At 35.2% G+C, this 25,394-nt stretch overlaps 1 protein-coding gene across 1 annotated transcript in view; it reads left to right on the plus strand.

Moving 5' to 3' along the window:
- LOC149805993 (uncharacterized) overlaps window positions 1–25,394 on the plus strand; it is a 120,191-nt gene that overhangs the window by 5,898 nt on the left and 88,899 nt on the right. Inside the window, exons 2-3 of the mRNA XM_089950802.1 lie at window positions 19,346–19,464; window positions 20,634–20,739. Coding sequence (XP_089806928.1) covers window positions 19,346–19,464; window positions 20,634–20,739 — 225 coding nt within the window. The remainder of the gene's footprint in view (window positions 1–19,345; window positions 19,465–20,633; window positions 20,740–25,394) is intronic.

Consider the following 25,394-nt stretch of genomic DNA (forward strand, 5'->3'; position numbering starts at 1 on the left):
TGTTCTTCGTGTACAATATAAGTATTTTGCAGATCATTTATTAACCATTTTTGTGTGAAGTTTCTCTGTTGCTTTGCCAACATCTCTTGTGTTAAATGCAGGGATTAAGATACATTAAGTTCTGGTTGGTTATTATTGAATGATGAGTAAAGTACTTCATAATGTGTAGGGAACACATTTGAAATGTCTCCTTTACACATAACATATGGTTGGGACAAGATAATTAGGATGGAATCGGCTATATGGGGTGGGGACAGATTTGAACCACTTTACCTTGAGTTAATTTGTAGAAGGCAGGCATGTGTTTTCAGTAGGTGTGTCTTTTGCTTTTACTGACAAAATTGAGTGCTTGTGGAATTTACAGAATACAAAGGGTAAGTGGTTATTAATTATTGATGACTGCTGAAATAGTCAAGTAACTTGTAGTTAAAGTATTGTTTTGTATTGATTCTCTACCACTTGGATCAGTATGTGTATTGGTATGACAGAAGTATTGATGCATCAATATATTGATGAATTGTTTCATGCCTTTTAAGTATGGGGTTTAAATTTATATGCTTATTGTCTGTTTTAACAAGTTTCTCTCTCCAGAAATACAAAAATATTTTTTAAACTTAATTTATCCCATGCAAACTTATGCTGAAAAGCATAAAAAATAAAACGAAAAATCAGACTCTGTTCAGTTTGCAAAAATCTGTTTCATCCATAATTGACTTGGCTGAATCGCTGTTGTGCATTCACAACCTCCCCTTGAAGCATAGAATGCAGTTCATGTATTGCATTTATAAGCTTTGAACATGAGAATATAGGGCATCAATCATTCATATTTTTATTTGTGAACTCATAAAATGACAACACATAATGGCAAAAATACTAGTTTAAATTGCCCATGTTAATAATTTTGAAACTCCATATTGGCAGCAATTTAATTCACCTGAGTAGGATAGTTCCTCATTGATATTAATAACAAAAGGTTCAGAAAAGATTTAATTTGAAACATTGATGGGTTATTTGTCCTATATATTTTGCAGTATCGTTGATACTATCCCTGTTTACATGTATATCACTGGACTATCATGATCTGCAGAATAGCTAATGACTAGACTTGGGCAAAGTGGCATAAAGTTAGTGTGACTCGGTAACAGTCTTTCTCTACTGTGTCGATTTCAAAGAAACTGATATTCTGTAGAATGTCTGCTTAAGCACCTGTAATTGTCTGGTCAATAAGGGATGCCCTTTCTTGTTTTAATGGTGTTTAAATTGATGACAACATTTATAAACCAAAAGGACAAATGGAAAAGAAGAATTTGACAGACTTTCAAGATGATGAGTCATAGACTTGTCACTCATGGAATGTAGTCCCCAGCTTGACAGTCCCTGGCATTGACTTGTGAGGCCATCACTTTCAAAGAATATAAAGGAAAATGGATTACTATTTCCATCTTGCAAGATCACATTTGAAGCTAATTTTTAGTAATTGTCACCCCCAAATAACCAATTTCATATTGCACTCGACCATCTGCAAAACTAATTTTTAAAATCAGTTAGTTTCTCTACTTCTTAGTTTTCTTTGACTTAATAATGTATGGCATTTGGAATCAACCATGTATTTCACCATGTTTTCTGGAGAAGAAATGTGATGTCAAACCCACTTGAATTTATGTAGGGGTGAACCAATTAATTGATATATTGCTGTATCAGTACTTTTTCCATATTACTATAAACAGTGAAGAATCTATATAAAATTATACTGACTTTTTACAAGTTTTTAAAATCTTCAGCCATGGTGAATAATTGTTGTTTGCCTTTTTATTCTTTAAATTAAGCATTCATATGAGTTCCATTGCAGGCACATGAACAAAAACAAGGCGACTAACTCGCATGGTTTGAAATCTGCCCCCTCCACAATTTCATTTTCAATCCCATGCTGATCATTTTATCCTTCCAGGATGCTTGGCCACAATAACACATATCAATGTAAAGAAGACATTTAAGATTTGTTCCCAGTGTATGGTTGAAGCGCTTTACTGATCATTTAATAACCATATTTGTAACGAGTTCTCTGTTGCTTCACATCTTATTTGCTTTATATAAGACTACATTTCCAATGTTTCATGCAGTGAAAGACGTATTCAATTCTGATTGGTGGTTATTATTTGTTCAGGTCATGAGTAAAACCATAACAGCCTAGCAGAACTAACTGTAGCTAAATAGTCTGCATAACACACCAATATTGGCACCCAAACATGATCCAAATGAATGCAAAGCAACAGAAGAACATTTTGTAAAAGTGGCTAACATACTTAAATTGTAGAAGGGGAACAAGTCTGCAATACCTTCTTTTACACTTTTACACTGATAAATGCAATCAGTGACTGAAGATGCCCACATCATAAAATATAGACTCAGCAGTGGGGCAGATTCCAAACTGCATGAGTTTTAGTAAGCTTGTTGAATTGTTTTGTATCAGCAGGAAAGTACACTGTGAACGATTTGGATGTTTATCATCTCCGCTCCCACATTCAGACTTGTTCTAGATAAGTTTTTCCATGTGCATGGAAAGTACATTATTTCTTTAATTTTGAAGATAACACCATAATGCCTTACAAACTGAACTGAAGACATAAAATTGGTAATATATTTTAAAAGCATTCATGCAGTGCAAAGCATATGGTGTGGTCATTAAGATGAATCAAACATAATCAAATGGAGCATCCTGAAGTGGCCTAAAAGGTTGAAAAAATCACATGTTGTCTGTACGTAGTATTTATTTCATCGTGGATGTTAACAGCATATAAATAAATGTAATCTGTGTGCTAGAAATACATCCGATTTGTCAACAAATGTAAACAGCACCTCCCTATCACTTTAACCTTAACAAGATGAAAGGTCATCAAGTTGAAATGTGTATCAATAATATATCATACTATAGGCTGTGATGAAACCAGCTCAGACACTCAAACTGTTTATGCATTAATATAATGCAAAATAGCCTGTCCATTGAACTAGCTTGCCAATTTATTAATTTTTAAAAACTATTTTCCATCTTTATGGAACAAAAATTCAGTATATAACTGGTTGTTTATTTAGAGGCAACCATGGCAAGAAGGTATGGACATTTTTCTTTTGTGTGTAGATTAAATGAAAATTGTGCTTTATAGGGCATCTAGCTATCGTAAATGAGTAACACAAAGATGTCATAAAGTAAGCACTGCTTGATGTAGAAACTGGCAGCTATTTTTACAGTTGATGCCAGTATTTAGTTAGAGTGTGTTTGATCTGGATTTATAACATAGCTTTAAAACAAATCCAGTCATATCGCTACGATGCCTGCAGTGTGACAGTTTATAGTGATGTCTAGCACTGGGGCATCATGCCGCAGACATGTAGCATGATGTTCCACCCAGTCACATTATCCTGACACCAGGCTGACCAGTCTTAACACTAACCTCATAATGCTGAGTGCCAAGCAAGGCAGCTTCTAGTTCCATTTTTATAAGTCTTTGATATAACTTGGACAGGGTTCAAACCCACATCCGAGGCGGATGCTCTAACCACTAGGCCACTGGATCAGTCTGTTTTATTAGAATTCAAGATGTAACATTTAGGCACCAAACCAGTTTATAAAATTCCAAAAGCTGGGTTGGAAAATATGTTGGTGCTATCTAGCTATGACTTTTATTAGGAATTAGATGAACACATTACTCTCATTGCAGGGTGAAATGTAATCAGAAGCTTGCGGGACTGGCATGAAAATTTTCTTAGTCTGGAATGTAACACATAGGACATAACTGACGTGTCAAAGCATGGTGAAGAATAATGACTGCATTCTTGCTGAACAAGTGGATATTGTGATGGCATTTAATCAAAACTGTTATTGCAGACACAGCAAAGTTTGGGCATATCTTTAGTGTTTGAATTTATTTGACCAATAATCATTTATTGTTGACTGCAAATGATAATTACCAGCATGAAGTTTTGTCAACTGTTTCATTAAATAATGACATTTTTTACAGATGTAACACATTTTATAACAGCAAATTCTGGACCAAATGTCTAAAAGGAATTTGTAGATGCTGCAGTTGCACCCTAATATAAAAATTATGATACATTGATCAGAAAATCAAACTTGTGTATTTTTTCTGCCAGGAAGTTCATTCTCTTATTTTTTACATAGCATATGTTGCATGTTTATGTTGACAGCCACCACAGGCAGTAGTGTACATTCATTGTTGGATTGTTGAAAGACTAGAGTTTTAAGAAACACTGGTAGAAATAAACAATTTAGCATTAATTCAGTGAATTATTAATTTGAAAAGAATTCATACAAAGATGAAAATATGAATTAAAATACTGGTCACTGATAGGAGAAGACTAAAGTTAAATGAGCAAAGACAAGCTATATTCATGTAAGATCTGGAATGGAAAGTGCTCAGCACTGCTCATTACAGGTAAACCCCAAGAAATCAAACATGCCAATAACTTTAATGTGAACAAATTTTGGTGAAACTTTTAAATTGTTAAAGACCTTGTTTGTTCCCTGTGTAATTTTAATATATCAGTGGCATCCCCCATGGTCCTCCTTCCATAACAGGCCATACAGAATCCTTAGTAATGTCATTTTGGTGTCACCCTCTCTGATGGTGTCACCCAGTGCAGTCCACACACCCCGCATCCCCCTAGCGACGCCACTGCTGTGCCTGCTAGTCATGTATTTAACTATGATCGGTTATCCGCTTATGAAATCCGACTAGACCGAGCAGTGTGTGCTCTGTAAAATTTGCAATTTTTCATTTTGGTGTCACCCCTCTGAGATGGTGTCACCCGGTGCGGTCCGCACCCCCCTAGTGATGCCACTGAATATATTACATTTAATTGTACTCAAAAAATTATTTACAAATGTGCAATATTAACTTGGGCTTAAATCAGTAAAGCTGTGCAGATATAGATAATGATACATGGTGAACAGGTTCATTATGGATACACATGTAAGCATGATATTCTTTCCATCTTTAGAAGGCCTGTCAGTGGTTAGTGGTGCCCCTTTATGTATGTTGACCTATTTCCAGTATGCTGATTATGTATAGGCATAGACTTAGCATCGATTTATTTATATGCTATTTTCATCCATGACAATATAACAAAAATGCTTTGAAACAGACTAATTGTTAGTTGTTAGTGATTTTAATTCAGCCTTTTAGGCCATTTCAGACTGATTAATATGATTGGATGTATGACTCATCCAGACCACTGTACCCTTTGTTTTGTTCTGCATGAATTATTTGAAACATTGTATAAAAATTTTAAGTTTTCACTTAAACTTTGAAAACATTATGGTGTTGTCTTCAAAATCAAAGAAATATTGCAGTTTCCAGAAAAATCTCGTCTAGAAAGTCCTGGTTTGGGAGTGGGGATGAATACCAGCAAAATCTATCAGATTGTACTTCCTACAAGTGCATTGTAACTGCTCTGGCCAGTCACTTGTTTTTGTCAATGAAGAAGGAAAATGATTTAAAACACTCATTCTTCATCTATAAAAAAATGTGAAAATTTACACTAGGTGACTAATTCGTAAGGTTTGAAATCTGCCTCCTCACTGATTCTGTGCTAATTTTATTTATCATGTTTAGTTAGTGATTCAGTATCTCAGCATTAAAAGAGACATTTCAGACTTGTTCTTCATAAGTGATTTAAGTACCTCACAGATCATTTAATAACCACTTTTGCATGAAGTTTCTCAGTTGATTTGCCAATACTTCCTGCGTATCATGCACATAGTATATTCCATTAAGCTGTTTGTTGGTTATTGTGTACTCTAGACTGGACAATAACTGCCAATCAGAATTCATTGTAATATATTTCACTGCATGATTTGCCAGAAGTATAGTCTTAAAGTTTGACTGAAGTAAACAACATACTTTTACCACTTTTTGGTCTTAAAATAAGAAATAGAGAAGATTGAGAACCAAGTTTTGTAAAATTCAATAAGATAATTAATTTACCAAGAATAAAAATGAACTTGTGGTATTGCAAAGTAAATTCCAGATAATCTTGAATTTCAAACACAAGTCCCAATGATTAAAGTTCTGAACAAATGTTTTAGTGGTGTTCTAAAATAAATCCATCACTGGAAGTGTTGATGTGCCTGTGATGTCCTGTGTCATAGTGATGTGCCAAACGTCTTTTGTTGAATCACAATAATACAATCCAAGAATATATCCATATTTAAAATTTCACTATAAATCCATGTTTCAATTTCCAAGAATATAATTTTAGATGATGAGCATTTTGTATTAACAGTAAATAAAGAATTTGAATAATCAAATTCCAGCCCTATTAAAATACTGGAGGCAACAATAATACAATTGTTTCTGCTCAGATCTTACAATACGAATGAATACTTTCTAGAACATTATGATTATGCAGTCCTCTTGATCTCAGGTCACAATATTTTCTAAATTAAAAATTAACTTACCTAATGGAAAGTTTCATTCTTGAAGGTTTCAAATGTTTGTTTACAAGATAAAATGTTAGTTATAATTAGAAAGTCTCTTACTAAAATTATAATAAAGAGCATGCTAAACACGATGTCCTTGACTCAAGTAGAGATAATTACCCTAATATAGTTAACCCATACTCACAGAGAAAAAGTTAGCTATGTATTATTTGTTTACAGAATTTTAAAAAAAATCAATGATTCAGGTCAGGTAGAAAATGAACTTGATTTTGGACAAGGTCAAGTCCAAAATGCAATTATCCATATCATATAATAAAAAAAAAAGAAATTTAAATTAAAAAAATCCCATCAAACAATACAAATTAAATATACATAACAATTTGAATCAGTAGACAAACTTTGTATATAAGTGGTTATCAAACGATGAGTGAAGTACTTCAGTATACATGGGGAGCAAATTGTGAATGTCTCTTTGATGCTTAAAAAGCTTATGGGATAAGATATTTATCATGGAATCAGTGAGGGATGAGGACAAGTTTTTATGAACCACATCACCTTGTGTTGATCTGTAGAAAGCAAGTGGGTTTTATCAATATTTTTTCATTTTTGCTGAAAAAGAATGAATTTCTATGCATGTGACATCTGTTTCACAAGAATTCACAATTTAGATAATAAAAAGGCATATGACTAATAATTATTCATGGCTGCTGAAGATTAAAGTAACTTGTATAGAGCAAGTATCATTTTGTACAGCTTCTCCACCTCGTTATTGATATGTATGGCATGGCAAATGTATTGATCCATCAGTATATTGGTGAATTGTTTTACCCCAGATATTAACTGCAGGTCACATTCAGAACACTTACGGCTTATGATTAAAATTGTTATATTATTGAATATTCATAATGAGGTTCAGATTATGTTCAGAGTTCATGTGATATCTCTTCTGTCATGTTGTGAAAAACAGAATATTTAAAAATAACTTTTTAATAATCAGTATTAAGCTACAAAGGTTCAGTGGTTTTTTTGGGGAAAGGCAGGTCAATTCTATTTGTAACTTTGATGGCACACATTTCAATGTTAGCTCTTTGTTTGAATGGTTACATCATCCAAAATTATGGTCTAATTTAATCTGATCCCATTTTACCATTTTTACATACTAAATACATGTAAGAATGCTTATAATGGGCTTGTCTATTTTTACTTGGTGCATGACAATTTATGCTTATACCATTGTAAAATTTCATAGGTGAATAACAATTCATTGTAGTCCTGATTTTAGTATTTTGTGACTCAGTTTTTGGTTTCACTGGTCATAGACAATGGGATGGCATGTCCATCATGTATTTGTTATGGCTACTCTTCCAAACTAGATTGCTATGAAGCTTTACACACACATTCACCCCAATGTCTAGGTGGTCCTGAATGAAAATCATTCTGCTCAGACATCCAATATTGACACCACAGAGTCTATTTTGAAAATCTTGTTACTGCTACTCCACTAAAATGGAAGGTCATATCAACATGATGTCTTCACTAAAAAAAACTTTGATGATATCTAGTTGGTCCTTAATGAAAACTCGGCCAATGTGACAGACACTTTAGCCACTGCAACAGCCATCTTGAAAATCTTGTTATTGCAACTCTTTCTAAAGGGAAAGCTGTATCAGCATGAGGTTTCCACAGAAAGAATTCTGATGGTGTCTAGTTACATGTAGTCTTAAATTTAAATTGGGTCAATCTGATATCAAGTATGGCCATCATAATGACCATACTTAAGATTTTATTGCTACTTCTCCATACATGTATCAGCACTGGGTTTTCACCAGAAGATTTCTTCATGGTACTGAATAATGATGCATGCAGTATGTCCACCATGGCAGCCGTCTGGAAATCTTGTAATTGCTACTCATCCTACTTGAGTGTCTGAGTGCTCACCATTATGGATCACTGCCATTTCACCTTTGTTTGCATGGGTTTCGAGTCTCAGGCTTGGCCAATGTTGGTACATGAGAAAGCTTGCCAATAGTTGGGTTGGTGGTTCTTTCCGGGGTTTTCCCGGGTTCTTCTTCCACCATTTATACTGGCTGCCATGTAATGCCTATCTTGTGCTGAAAAATGAACAATGCAACAACTACAAGTACAACTCATCCTGAGTGGAAGGTTATATCAGAATGGGGCTTTCACTAGAAGACTAATTTTGATATCTAGTTTTTCCTGAATGAAAATGGTAAGAATCTCATCATGGGGTCCTGAGTGACCGAGTGGTCTAAAGTGCTCTTCATTATGGATCACTGCCATCTCACCTCTGTATGCATGGGTTCGAGTGTTGGATTCGACAAGCTTGGATATGTGAGTAAGCTTGCCAGTAGCTTCTCGTGGGTCGGTGGTTATTTCTGGGGTTTTCCCGGGTTCTTCCTCCGCCATTAATATTGGTCACCATGTATAGCCAATCGTGTGCTGAAAAATGGCGTTAAACCCCACAACAACAACAATCTGATCATAAATATGGCTGCCACAATGAACATATTGAAAATCTTGTCACTAATTTTCCAGAATGGAAGGTTATGTCAATATGGAGTTTTCATCAAAAGTCTTATAATGATGTCCAGTTTGTCCTTAGAGAAATTGGTTCTAATCTTGCATCCATTATGGCTGCCACACTGACCTATTTGAAAATCATATTGCACAAAAATATCACAGATGGTTTGAACACTCACCAAACAAAATGAAGAAATGCTTTTATTTAGAATTCCTGGATTTCTTTTCAGACAGTAAAGCATCAGCCTCTTAGAGGGACTTGTATTTTATCTGAGACTTGTTCTAGGTTGCGAGCAATAGACTCCAACTTTTGAAATCTATCAGTGGGATTAAAAGACTATATAGTGGCTGGTAACAACACATACCCTGATTAGATATTAGACAGTGATGGAGTGAAACAGAAGCTATGATTTCTACCCATTTATGCATATATTCCGATTAGCCATATATTAGTGGTGAACTTAGGATTCCAGTTGTGTCTTCCAAATTTTGGGGACACACAATTTCAAAGTAACAAGGGAAAATACAAGATAGAACTTAATGCACTTATAAAAAGATAAAAGAAAAGAGATAATCTGTTTTTGCTTTTTTACAGTTTTACCACCTTAACTTTGTCATATGCAGTGCACTGTCATCTTTTTCTTGAATTCATGTATTATTTCCAATTTATTGTTTTCTTAAGTCACCCAAATAAACACATACAGTGTGACCCCACTATAGCATACTCTGTTATAACGTGAATTCAGATATGACACTGTTGCATCGTGGCTCCCGAAATTTTATATACATGTATTTTTCTCACACACAAAAAAAATCTTTTTGAAAAGTACACAAAAAAAACATAAAAAGTTTATTATCATTTTGGGGAAGAGATTGAACGTGAATAATACAAGACGATCGTGGAGTGGCTCCTGAAATTTTATATGTATATTTCTCGTACACGAAAAATAAAGTTGTTTTCTTCTTAAAAGGACAAAAAATAAAGTGTAAAATGATTATTCTAGGATCATGTAGGGCTTCGCCATGTCACAAACTGATTTTATTTTCCTAAATGGGGATTTTTTTTGTATTGGCGACATTTTTTGCTGTTTAAACTTGTATATGCAACCACTGGCTTGGAGTGGAGAAATTCAGATGCCCCATGAAAGGAAGCCGCAAACCTGATATAAAATGCACTGAAATGTATATATTGTTACATAAACAATTTCCTTATCCATATTGACAAAACAGCTTAACAGTACATCATTATATCATCATCCACTTATGTTGACATCGAGCATGAGTACTGCATGTTGTGAGATACCCGTTTTTATTGTTGTTGACATTTCTGGTAGCAGAGATCAACCGGACGAGGCATTATCTTGTAATCTATCTTTCATCAGTTTTTCAGCCACTCGCTAGTAATTAACATATTTACATAGACATTTGTGTGTGGATGGTATGTAAAAATCCTCTTCGTTCCACTCAGAATTAAATCCTTCAGAACACCCGCATGTTCTGTACTAATCCTTGTCATCAGTCCAGAACACCTGCGTCTCTATCGTCTGTTGACCCTTTGTTAAACTGAGTGGAAGGCAGCAACACTCCGCAACCACAAATGTAAAAAAATAAAATCTTACTTGACGGTTTATTCAGTAGGCAGGGAGGAACTGTAACTACGATCAACCAAACGATGGCCAATTCCTTTTTTACAAATGTACCAAGATAAAATAGTTCAGTGAAATTTCAAAGAAAACGTTACCTTTGAAGCACCGACTGTTGTGAAAACATACTCAGCAAATGGGACAAACAATCAGACTCAATCGTGCAATACAGTTATTTGATGTTGCTGCCACAATAAGAAACGGGCATTTTGTTTGGTTCTCTAAAGCTGGCCTTTAGCGGTGACTTCAATAATGCATGTACATTTCATCAAGGAAAGCCAACTACAATCTTCAGTAAAAACAAAGAACTGTTCTTCAAAGAAGTCAATACCAAACTTAAATAAAAGCAATGGAATCTGATGGATTTTTGCGTTTTCCAACATGACTGGAACACGTTTTACTGTGCCGTGGTAGATTCTTTTTTTTGCAGGGAAAAGTTTGTGCTTACGAATGCTACCAACGGCGGCTTTAGCCGCAAACTAACTTTTACAGACTTGGGACGTACTGAAAAGTAAATGTGTTTCATCATTCGTTACATAATTGTGCTGTTTATCCACTGAATTCAGACCTATATGACCTTTCACAAAATTTATGAATATTTTAAATCTGTGTGGATTTTTTCGATGGAATTACTTGTATTGTGGATTCAGTGTATGTGATGAGAATCGTGGGTGAGTACACAGTGTTGATACTCTATTCATACTTTACATTAGACATGTATATATAAACAGTAGCTTCTCGTGGGTCAGTGGTTATTTCCGGAGTTTTCCATAGTTCTTCCTCCACCATTAATACTGGCCGCCATGTATAGCCTATCGTGCTGAAAAATGGCATTAAACCCTACAGCAACAAAAATAAACATTATACATGTATATGTATATGTACCAATCCATGGTTCTCTAAATAAAGTAAAATATTATATATGCCTTATCTGTTTTCACTACCAGTGTATTTCCCATTTAATATGCATCAATTTAAGATAGTAACTGTGCCAATGAAGCACATATTTTACAGCCTGCATTTATTACTTACCCCCCCTGCAAATTTGTTGGGGTACATGCATCATTTTCTTCAGCAAACTGACCTGGTTGCTTTTAACATAGTCAGGTTCTGTGGCTCCCAACTACCGTGTTATTGTGGGGACACACTGTATAATCTGGTCCACTTGATAAGAGCTGCACTATGGAACTTTCTTGTTCCTGAATTTGGTCTCATTTATTGTTCACTCATTATCAATCAGCACTTATAATAATTCCCATAACAAGTTTTATTTTCAGACTCATAATTCATTAATTACATGTCAAACTCTTTATTTCTGTAGGATTTTCACCCCATAAGTTTAGTTCCTGTTGTCATTAATTAAACCTTGAAAATAAATTGCACTAACAGTCATCAGGGTCTTTGCATTGCAGCTTGGCAAAAATCTGCAAACCTTTAATGTTTTGATTGCCAAAAATGTTTTAAAATGGAAATATTATGCAATCCAAAGTTTTATCACCGTTAGTGACTGATGTTTACAGAAGAAAAATTGGTTGTCAAGATCTGGGGAACATTGGGTATAACAATTGCAAGAAACCTATGATCCCCCACTCCAGGAGCAAACCCTTTCGTGCATCTATTGGTCATCTTACTTTTGACTTAAACTTCATCTACATTGATGGAGAAATGGTGCTTATATTTGTACGGTGCTTCATGAGGACAAATAAAGTATCATAAATTTGATCCTAGATGCAGTTTTGAGAGTGGGTGGGAGTGGGGAATGGAAGAGTGTTAAAGGTAAAAGTAAAAGGTGTTGGTTTATTTATGTGACTCGTACAAATTCTAACAACTTGTGCAGTGTGTTCCTGACAGCTTAGTTTTGGTACAGTGTGATCTTTGTGTGGCCAGCTTTAGCAGACACCAAGCTTCATAAATGTAGATGAACTAATGCCTGTAGTTTCTCAGATGTTACTTCCTTCCAGAGAACAACTTACAGTTAATAAAAAGAGAATGTCCCTGTTAAAAGTTGATTAATCTTAAATCATTAATATGTTTTTATCCTCATATACTGGACATTTACATTAGCTGCTCACACATTTGAATGATATGCATGAATGTCCACATAATAGGACATGATATTAAACAGACATCCAAGTATGTTGCCTGTAGGCAGTAAATGCATAACATTATGTATATAAATGGAGGAAGCTTAAGTATTACAAATATATCATACAAGTTACAAATTAATCATATCATTTGGCGTGTTTTTAATATTTAGATGTATTATGTCCATGAGAAGTGACATGTTGCAGGCTGCTATTCTACGTAACATTTCACATGTACAGTATTAAGCTGTAGTACAAGTTGGAACAGGAATTATGTACAAGTGAGTGTTGTACACATATTTTGGGCAAGTACACTGAAGAACTGTGTTAATGTAGAACTGTAAATGTTGTGCAACTTTGTAAGAATGTTAAAAAGAAGCAAGTTCTTATCACATGTACATATGAATCTTATGAGAAAATTCTTAGCAGAGGATAAGGTGTTTCTTTCCTTCAATGGCATGTTATATTGTTTTAATTTGGAATACATTCTTGTGTTTTCAAATTGCTAATTTTCAGTTGGCACAGAGATGTGCACATTGATAAGGTAGAAATACATGCATATTTTCCAAGTTTAGTCTAGGCTGCATTTTTGTGCCAATGGCACAAAAATACTGTGGATTGCTCGCTTAAATATGGATGATGCGTCCAGCACAGCATAACAATAATCAGCTCAAATTTAAGGTGTATCTGCACCTGTAATGTTCCTGTTTGGTAATTAGACCCTTTTATATGGTGTATTTTATGTTGTTGAGTGTCTAACCAACAGACTGATAGTTTCGCTAGACTGGGTTACACTGCTTAATGCTTATGCCTTTCAATTTACAATGCAATAAACAGTAACCATTGGTAAAGAGAACATACAAATGAGCATCATCATGTTAATGTAATTTTCATGGAGAATGACCTAAATTAATAGAGGTGGTACTGTCCAGTTAATACAGGTGATTCTGTCTAATTAATAAAGGTGATTCTGTCCAATTAATAAAGGTGATACTGTCCAACTTAAATTGACTTAATAGGCTTGTCTCTAATGATCCTGTACACCTAAATTAACTTTTGGAAACAAATGAGAGTGGTAATAAGTCGGCAGTATAGGTATCGTGGCTTTCTTTTAACAGCAGTCAGTTATGAAGCCAATGTCAACTTTGTATCTTTATCTCTGTCAAGGTAATGACAGTGCAATGAAAAGTAGAAATGTTAAAATTATGTTACTGTTGGCAGATTTGTAAATTGATTTTCATTTACATGTCATTGAATGCTGTTTTGTTCAATGGATTCTATTGGCTTTTCAGAACACTTTGTTAGAACAGAACACAGCTTTGAGCAATGACTTTAGCATTAGAGTAAAGTGCCTAGGTAAAATTTGAATCTGCATAAAAGAATCATTTTACTTTCCTACATAAGGCCTAGGTGTTTGCACCGGTAATACATCATAAATAGGAGCCCCAGGTTGCCGAGTGGTCAGAAGTGCTGACCTTTACCAGTCCCTGCAATCTCATCTCTGCCAATGTAGGTTTGGGTCGTGGGCTTGGTCAATGTTGGTATGCAAGTTTGCAGATGCACATTTGGTCATTGTATAGCTTCACTCCATAATAATGTAGCTAGACAAAGTGAAGAATTATTATGAACAGAGCATATACAGTGTACTATACTTATTCAGTAATAAGCCCATGCTTGAAAATAAGCCTACCTCAACTTTTACAAAGTTTTATTTACTTCCGATATCTCTTTGCAATTATTATTAAGTGCCTCGGGATCCCATAAGATTTCAGAGTTTATGCATCCAAGCACAACAATGAAGACAAAATAAAGTATATTTGTGATACTAGATAAAATTATAAAGAACAATATATAAGCATCTGAGATTGAATCAAAATTTGTTATAGCTGGGACTTTCCAAGCGCAGCACTGTTGAAATCAAAGCTATCCGATAAAGGATGATGATAGAACATGAGAAAAGTACAATCATTACTGCATCCTACAGTCTTAATAATAGTATGCAAAGACAGTTTCATTTTAGCTGCAGCAGTGTTTGATGCAGCTCTAGTGATGTGGGCCCCAAAAATGGATGTATCAATCCCTGCCTCCTTCATAACAGTCTTGATCCATCTAGCTATGGTGCTTTTAGCAACAGGTCTAAATGGAGGTTGTGTGGTTCTCAATAATTTTTTTTCATTTCCCCAGAGGGAAGAAGTTCTGCTAATGTATTCTTGTAAGGTTTCAACTATACATAGTCTTTTATCATCATATGAGGAAAAAGTAATTTGTGATAGATGTTGACTAGGTTTACTTTGCTTCAAAAGGTCCCTAATTCTGACAACAACTCTATCAGAAAAATAGTAATATCATCAATATTTATGACATGCAGAGTTTGGCATCTCTGGCCACAAAGTAAGGATCACTAGTTTTTGAATCACTTGTTTCAATGAAAAATTTCCCAAGGGAAACAATTTTTCCAGATGCTGAAGCATAGTTCTCACATCCCAGGTTATGCCATATCTTGGCAAACATGGCCTATGTAGAAAAACTCCTCAAAAAAAAACCTTTTATGAGCACATTTTTACCTAGGTCAACATTACAACTCAATTTACTAAACTAGATATAGCAGATCTGGCAGTGTTGATGGAGCTGTAACCTAAACCAGAGTAAAACAGCTGTCAGGAAAGCCAGGACCAAATTTACAGGTGGATCAAGGGAATCAATATGTCTCCCAACTGAAAAGTGCAACCATTTATAGTATGTGTCTAGTTTTGTTTCCTTGTAGATTCTCTCCATGAGTCAAGTATGACACTGGCAGCTTGCCCTGATATGCCCTTTTGGAACAAGGCTTTCCTGATAAGCGAAACACAGCTAGCCAGGTTTTCTGCAGTTCATATTCCTTGAGTGGATGCTGAGGCAAGGTCAACAGGAAGCAAATCTGTGGAAGAATGTATGATTGCTGAACAGTTTGTTGCAAAAGGCAGGGAAACCAGGGCTGTGTTGTTCGCAATGGTGCTACAAGAACCACTTTTGCACAGGCATCTACTATTTTCTGAACAACACATCATAGAGAAAGCATCAATGGCCCATGTATGTGGGTCAGGTCTATATGACAATCTTTAATAAAATTCATGCAATATTTGTGAATTTGATGATTCAGTCTAGAGCCAAACATATCAGTATCAAACTTTCCAAATATTGCATGAATTTTATTAAAGATTGCTTTGTTTAACATCCACTCTGCATCATCACTGAAATTCCTAGATAGGTGATCTGCTTCTGCGTTATTCTTCCCAGGAAAATGGCAAGCACTCAACCAAATCTGTCGAAAATTTCTATACACCAAAACCAAATATCATGGGCCATTTGATCTAGTAATCTCTTCCTACCTCCCATTTTGTTAATGTAGGCAACAGCTACAGTATTATCCATGAAGATCCTAATGTGTAAGTTCTGTCTGTACCCACAGAAAGAGTTCAATGTCAGGAAGCAGACCTGCAGTTTTAAAACATTGATGTGGCTCATTTTCTCAGTGCTACTCCAGCAACCACCAGTTTTAACATCGTCTGTCTTATTTACCCCTCCTCATCCTATAAGAGAACTGTCACTTTTGATAATAATGTCTGAGTTACCTCTGGAAATAGGCTTAAAACTGATTTAACATTTTGGATCCATTATTTAATTGTATCTTTAGCATTGCTGGAAAGAGAAATTGATGCATCATAATTTCCCTTGTGCATTTTCAGTAATCTGTCTTTCTTCCTTTCCAAAGGTCTGTACTAGAGAGGGGCATATTCTAAGCCTGGCTCACTAGCAACCATTGTGCCTGTTAATTGTGCTAATTCACAAATAGTCAAATGTTTCCGCTTCAACACTGTTTCACAAACTCAATTAATGCCTGTGCCTGTTCCCTCAGTCAATCTAACCATCATATTTACTGAATTAATGAGAAATCCCACAAAGCTGATAGTTTGTGTAGGTTGCAAAATGGATTTAGTTGGGTGTATTGTAAATCCTAAATCGTCCAATAATACAGCAGTATGGTACACATTGTTTTGACACTCTGAGTATGTTGAACCTAGAAGAAGACTATCATCCAAATAGACAACATTGAGATAACCCATCTTACGCAGGGAAGAAAATACAGGATTCATTATTTTGGTGTATACTCGTGGTGCAGATGCCAGTCCATTTGGTAAAAAGGTGTACTGATAAAAATGTCCTTTCCAGTGAAAGCATAAATATTTGCGAAAAGCGGTGGCAACTGGTTGAGAGTAATATGCATCTTTCAGGTCCATAGAAGCAAAATAAGAATCTTTGCAACCCATGGTCAGTGCTGTTTTTAATGTTTCCACTTCAAAATGGTGTTGTACCACATGTGCATTGAGAGCATGCAGGTTAAGAATAACTCGGATGCTCCCATCATACTTCTCTCTAGTGAAAATTTTAGACAAGTACTTTACACAGGCAAAGTTTATTCTCTCCAATACTTCCTTTTTCAGCAGTTTATCAATTTCAGTTGTAATTACAGTGGATTCTTTGTCAGAGAATTTTCTCTGTTTTGGAATACAAGTTTGGACTGGGCTGCTATCAAGTTCGAGTTTATAACCTTTCAGATTAGATAAAATCCATGCATCAGAGGTTATCTTCTGCCATTGTTTAGCACACCGACTAACTTTACCAGCAACAAAATTTTCTGGCATATTATATAAGGCTGGGAAAGAAACTGTGCTGTCATGAATGGGAAAACAGCTACTTAACAGTTTCTGTGGAAGATGCAACACTGCCTCTGTTCACAAATCTTGATGGGGGTAGTAAGGTCTCCTCTGAGGTTCTGTGGTCCTCATTGATATGGTTGTCGTTGATAGGGATGGGCCCTGGCCCCCATTTTGAATAAAAAAGACTTGGGGTCCTGCTTGAGCACCTTTATAATATGAGTATCTTCCAGTGTTTGAAGCTGAAAGCTTTCCAGATACTTTGTTCCCCATCTGCTGAGCATCTGCAATATTTTTAACTTTTGTGGACAGATCATCTCCAAAAAAGAGGTCATTTACCTTATTTTGGGGTGCACAGAGATACTGCTAACTGAAATGGAGATCTGGCTTGATCAGTTCTTTCCTCTTATGAGACATGTCACAAAATACAGAAGAAAGCATCTGCTATACATCACCAGCATCTGCAAGCAGTTTATTTATATTTGCAAGTGTACCATCTTACTTATTATGTAGTAATTCATCCATGAGCCTGAGAAGGGAACACTAGCTTTAGCAACAGTTCCTAGGAACTTTTGGAGCTCGGCATCCATTTGTTTTGTAGCTTTGTTCATTTTTGTGGCCTTAAATGTTTTTCACTTAAGTCCTTAAATTTATCCTGTGCTATTTGGGCCCTGAATCCTGCATTCACAAATTTGGCCAAGCTCTCCTGAATGGGCGGCCCACAACGTTCGTGCACTTCATAAAAGTCGGAGAGTTCTTTAAGGATGTCATTTCCTTTAATATCTGAGGGTAAATTTGATGGTGATATACTAAGTTTTGAAGTTTATGCACAAAGTCATCGACATCTTCCTCACTTCCCGCAGTGGTGTTAGATCACTTACCTCTTTATGCTGAATTGTTTCCATCCATACACGTTTCCATGCAGGTCCATCAATTCCCAGCATCCTTGGGATTTTTGCTAAGACTGTCAACTTGTGACTTCAAAGTTGTTATTGTAGCTAACAAATTTGTCAATAATTCAATTCGGTCCCACATCACTTGATTGTGTGTTGCTTGTCATTCAGTAAGACTGTCATCTGGGTGCCGTCATTGTTGAGCAGATGTCACTTTTTCTATCACCAACTCTCTTGAGATTTCACAGTCAAGTGACAAACTCTTGACGGTAATGGCGTCCCCATATCTGTAGATGCAGGATTTCTTCTTGAAATGATGCCACTACAGGGCTATCATTTTGCATAGTTCTTTTTTGGGATTCATTGTGTTTTTTTTGCAACGATGATAGAGAAATCTTTGGCTTTATCATCTAAATGCTGCTTGGCTCTATTTTGCAAATATTTCTTGCAATAATCCGTGCCCCGTACTGACAGGAGACCTTTGGCTTTGTCCCGATTCTGCCATTGTGCAAAGCTGTGCAAGAGACGACACTCAAAAACGATGAAACAATGAAATATGGTACAGTTATGACTGTATAATGCCTTTAAAATGATAGAGGAAGTTTCTGCCCCATGCTAATTTCAGATTTGCATGAAAGTTCAGCTGTAAATTACTGGAATCATGAAAATTTAAAACGAAGTACTGACTCTTTGATGCTGGACCATTCACTGACTTATCACGTGACCAATTCCATCTCATGGGATCCGGAGGCACTTACAGAGGAAATAAAATGTGTACCAGTTTGTTGGAAAATAATGATGAATTATATGATGAGAATGATTAACAATTTTCTATGACAAATGCTTCAAATACTCTATAAAGTTATATCTTGTGTACCTGTATTTTTGTCCACCAGGAGGATATTTAATTTTTGCTTGTCCAGTTGCTCATTCTACACACAGGTGTATTATTAACTTGTATTTAACACAATCTTCTCATTTTCATTCTTGCCGTACTTTATGTATGTATATTATATATAATTTACTATTACAGGTGGTTTTGCAGTGGTTTTTCTGGTGAGGGCTGTAAATGGGAGCCGCTATGCCCTGAAGCGCATGTTTGTTAACAGTGAGCAGGACCTCAATGTCTGCAAGAAAGAAATCCATATTGCTGTAAGAAGCACACCATTTCTGGAATTATTTCATGTAGCAAGTTAACATGAATGTAACTTTACAATTCAGCTTGAAGTCTGGGTAATTCAGGTGCCTGCTTCCTGAATCCCATTTCTGGCCTTATGTTTCTAATTATTGAAAGTAGAAATCCTTTAAGTGACTTATTCTCAAAAACTGTTCAATAGAATTGGACAGCGGTTGACAAAAGTCAGGATGGCTTCTGTAAAGTGGTTTTTGAAAAGAAGTTGTTTGAAGATTTTTCTGTTTATGGTAATGGTGGCTATGCTTATCTGTCATCATATGTAGCCACTATTACCAAAACCAGAAAAATCTTCAATCATCTTTTCAAAAACCACTTTACAGAATTGTATTACTTGTCATGTATGATACGCTAAAGTGGGTTGTATTATAGAAAGGTAGACAGATGTAGCTCTACAATGATACCAAATAATCTGGAAGTTCTAGTTGCACTACAAAATACAGAGGGGTAAACCCTAAAAAAATTTTACCCATTTTTTTTCCACCCAAAACTTGCCCATGGTTGGAATCCAGTTTTGTGTCCGGAATTTTGACTTTTTGGTCTCAGATCTAAGGCAGACTGGTCTGAACTGCACACAGACAAAAAAAAAAGTTTCTTGTTAGAAATTGATCGAACTTGAAAACCTTGCACATTTATAGAAATTATATCAATCCACCATCTACATTGGAAGCCCTTACTAAAAGTAAAAACGCCCAAGACTTTCTCTTCTTTTTCTCAAAATACTCCTTGACGGAATTTGACCATCTCTGACAGGAAACATCTACACAGTCTCCAAATATTTGAAAAATGATGTTGATGCCATCAGCTGTGGATAAATGCATGAATGGATCCAATTACCTTATTATTCAAGAGTTTATTTTCATCATCTTGTTTGAAACTGGAATGCTATCCAGGGAAAGTACTGGGGTAGTATTTTGAATTCTATCAGTTTCATTATCCCTTTGGAAATGTACATAAATTTATACATATTTTTATGATTAGGGTTCAATTCTGATTTGGGATGGGGAGATGACATATTATTATTTCTAAATCGCTCAGAATAGTTTAAACTCCACAGCTTAAGTAGAGATATCTTTAATCTCACAGTTACTATTTTCTGCATAATGTCAGTTTGTAATACTTCTTTCAGAGAACTCTGAGTGGCCACAAGAACATCATCCACTTTGTTGAATCCAGCATAAGCATTGCACCTAATGGGGTATATGAGGTCCTCATCCTTATGCAATACTGCAAAGGTAACTTGGTATCATATGCATGAACACCTATATTACCTGTTCATATGTTTTACTTGGACATCAGAACAAATTAAGGATATTAAATCTGCATAGAGCTGGGTAGCATAGAAAATTTTGTACCATGGTATGTTGTGGTATTTCTGAATGTAACATATGTACATGGTACACTATTATTTTAGGGACCAACAATTCAATGTTCTGTGGCAGGGGCCCTACACTTTTTTGTTTAATTTCTACGAATGTTGCAAAAAATATTTTGCTCTGATTTATAGCAAAATGACACTGTATTTTATATATTTAGATATTTGAAAAAATATTAATAAACATAAGAGAAAATAAATTATTTCAGCTCAAAAGAATATCCCCCTCCCCTGAAAAGTAAATGGCCAACACTTTACCTTAGAGGAATTTACTATAAGTATGTTAATTGATGTATAAGTTGCAATCAGAAAGCTAAAGTGGGATAAGTAAGCTTACATTATAGCTGATACTATTAAAAACAGTTATGTTATTCTATAGCCTATTGATACAAATCAAATTGTTGATACTGAAGCCAAGAATTTACTAGTTACACTGTTGGTATATTAGTCGGGGAAACTTTGGGTGGGCAACATAGTTATCAGTTAGGGCCAGTAAACATTAAATTGTAAATCAGCAAATGAGAAAGTGTTGTGGACTTGACAGACTACTTCAGGTTCAGACAGAAAACGATTGCACTTATTAAAATCATAGGATTTGCAGCCTTACAGTTGAATGCATATACTTGACACATTCATAAACTAGAGTAAGTAACTAAAACATGACATTTTTTTTAATTCAAAAGTTTTCCAAATACATGTATTGGGTTTGGCCCGAATATGTTTTGCAACATTCTATTTGTCCACCACATTGACAGATGTGACACATGTCAAACGTCATTAGAGGATATATATTGTGCAGTTGTTTCATTGATCTGTTTGCATTACTGAGATGGTGATTTATGATTTAACTTTGCATTTTTCAATATTGTTCTGTAGAATATCGATTTGAACTGCAAAGTGGATTTTTCATTACAATAGTTTTTTGGGCCAGTAAGTGATCCTTTATTCATACACCATACTTACTGAATATACTGCCAGGTAAATTTCAGGCAGATTACATGGAATAACAGTGCATATTGTAGAAGTCACATGGCGTGGGTACATGAGAAAGCTTGCCAGTAGTTTCTCATGGATTGGTGGTTATTATCTGGGTTTTCCAGGGTTCTTCCTCCACCAGTTATACTGGCCACCATGTATAACCTATCTTGTGCTGAAAAGTGGCGTTAAACCATACAACAACAACAACAAAAAGTCACACAGGTCTTGTGGGCATTCAACACCGATTATTTCAGTAATGAGTGTCAATTTTTAGAATTTGATTCTGCATACCTTTAAGTGGCAAGTATTCACTTTTTTAAGATTCATATATATCCATATTCCTTTGGAAGGTCATTATTTAGATGCCCCATTAGGTGTGTACAGTAAAATCAGTATTAAAGTACGTAGACAATTTTGGATGAAATGAACCTAAAAGTGTGATCCAGTACAATCTGGATTGAATGTTGTGTGCTGTGATTTCACAAAGAAAGCTTTGCATATTGATAAACAAATTCATACTACCCTCAATTGTGATGATTCCACTTGATATGCTCTTATTTTGACCAAGTTTAGCACATGGCCACCATTTTAAAAGTCCATAGCGATGATTTTCATCTGAAAGTTTCTTGGTGCAGAGCATTCAATAAGAACAATTTATATTTAATTTAAAATGAGTAAATGCGCATACACAACCCATGTGACTTGTACTATAAATACATTCAATTTTATACAAAAAGCTCGTTAATTTACAATACATTCATTTTATGTTTTCATTGCAAGAAATTATTGATGCTATGAACCTAAAGGTGAAAATTTAAGCATATATTTTAACAAAACAAAGATTCAGTCTCAAACACAAGGGCTAGAGTTTTAAGAATCATTTGGATATTTTTTAGCAAAAGAATTCTAAACAATATTTTCTGTTTTCTTCTTTTTATTTTCCATTTGAAGAGTGGCAAGAATTTAAAATGTAAAGATACAAATTCCAGCATGTATCTCAGTAATGAAAAAATCTCAACAGCAACATTGTAACAGTAAGTGATTCTCACAACTTTGCATCATGTTCAAAATAGCTGCTGCTCTCCTTGATATGTCAACCTTTATGTTGCAAATGTTTGTCAGTTTTAATGTCTTATTTACGAAACAGTTTTAATGTCTTATTTACTGAACAAATGTGATTCGTTAGTAATATTAAGAGACAAATCGAATGTTCCTCCACTTTGCTCCTGCAAATGTTTTGAAACTCTGAAGCTGAAATGGCTTTTTGAGTCATTTTGGTGTCTAAATGATATCCATTGTGGAATATCTCTTCTCTATGTCATCAGTGCTGCAGCTAGGAACAGCATCATTTTTTTTCTTTTTCTTTGTTGATCCTTTTTATTTAAGGTTATTGTGCTCATAATTCAGCACTTTGTGGTAATTGGCAAGCTCATTTGAAGATCAAATGCTGTAGCCATATTTACTGTCCATTAATTATCTGCCAATAGATGTATTTGGTATCTGGCTCGTGGTACAAACCACCCAGTTTCATTAAAAAGTCAACAATTAGGAACGAACTTAAGTGTCTAATTAAACAGGGTGGAGTTTTCTTTGAACATGGCGTGATTTCTAATCACGCCTTGAATCTTGACATGACTAAAATTATTTTTAAACTTACACTAAAAAATTTCATGGATAAAATATTTGGCCTCTCCCTCTCTATCATGTGTGGTGTCCATCCATTAGAAGCAACTGCTTCACATAAAAGCTCATTGTCAAGCATTTTGCCCAAAATATTGTTGTCAACCTCAACTAACTTAATTTCTCTTTGGTAATATTTCAAGTTGTAAAAGTAGTTCCCAGCTCATTATGCAATATGGAAATTTTACTTCTGTGATGCAGAATCAGACAATATCTGTATAGAGTGCCAGATTAGGTGTGTGATATGGAATCACAGACTGAATATCTGTACAGAGTGCCAGATCAGGTGTGTGATATGGAATCACAGACTGAATATCTGTACAGAGTGCCAGATCAGGTATGTGATATGGAATCACAGACTGAATATCTGTACAGAGTGCCAGATCAGGTATGTGATATGGAATCACAGACTGAATATCTGTACAGAGTGCCAGATCAGGTATGTGATATGGAATCACAGACTGAATATCTGTACAGAGTGCCAGATCAGCCATGTAAGATTAAATGGGTATGTAATAAAACTATATTTGTAATATTGACCATTAGTTTGTGACAGATACAACCATTTTTTGAAAAGATGGGTACTTTCACCATTTTCCACATTCAGGTAATACTGTGCACCACTACTAGCAAATGTTATGACTGTTACGTGCTACTCTCTTCATTTTCCACAGTCAGGCATTTATCAGTCGTCTGTCAGTATGCATAATCTATGACTTTAACCAGTTTTACAAATATAGAAGGTTCAAGTGACAGTTGGTGCTTAGTTTGTCTCTTCAGTGTAAAAAAATGACAAATCAACTGACCTAAATTTGAGATTTATGCTATTTGTCAGGGTTTATCTTTTATTTCTTTTATTTCCCATGACACAGTTACTCTTAACCTCTTGTTTGTCACACCCTGGGTAAGTTTGGCATTTGTGCTGGTATGTTTCTTGTTACCATCTATGGAGTTGCCATGTAATGAAAAATTGCATTGGTAAACCTTGTTATGGCCAGGATCCACGAAAAGACATTCTATTACCCTAATCAGAGATAAAGAATTAATAACAGGATGATTGGGGAGAAGACAGATTTTGGTGAGAAAGATTTTGATGAGTTCAACCAGATTGGTACTGTATTTGAAGCACACTTTCTACAATGGCAATTTCAAGAAACAAATTTTACAAACAGCAGATGTCAGATCCGAAGAAAAACCTTTAGCAATCCAAATCAGTACAAGTATTTATGTGTGTATACCATATTGTATGCCTGAATTTAGATATTAAACAAGACACATTAAAACACAGTCATTTTATAAAATATTATTTAATTAAGACATTTGAAATAAATTGTCCCTAGACTCTTCACTCATTTAGTTTCAAGTCATCTGTCCATAGTATGTTTGAGATCCTCATGCAAAAAGCTTTAAATTCAGTATCATAATCCACATCTGGTGATTTTGTACAGTGTCTTCATGTCTTGCTTTCCTGCACCCTCCTTTGCTTTATTGTAAGCCTTTCAGAGAAATGTCTCTTATCATTTCTTGTTCTGTTTTTCACTTACTTACCCTTGTCTGTGTGTGTGTGATTTGGATTTTTGCTATACCTTTTAAAAAAAATCACTATGATGTCTGTAGTGTGGCAGTTTATAGTGATGTCTAGCACTAGGGCAGCATGCCACAGAGATGTAACATGATGTCCCACCTAGTCACATTATCCTGACACCAGGCCGACCAGTCTTAACACTAACCTGTTAATGCTGATTGCCAAGCAAGGCAACTGCTGGTACTTTATATTTTTGTTATGACTTGGCCAGGGTTTGAATCTGCAACCTACCACATCTGAGGTGGATGCTCTAACCACTTAGATCACCTGAG

This window comes from Sinohyriopsis cumingii, chromosome 2 (genome assembly GCF_028554795.1).
Source record: "Sinohyriopsis cumingii isolate HCF-2022 chromosome 2, ASM2855479v2, whole genome shotgun sequence".
Lineage (NCBI taxonomy): Eukaryota > Metazoa > Mollusca > Bivalvia > Unionida > Unionidae > Sinohyriopsis > Sinohyriopsis cumingii.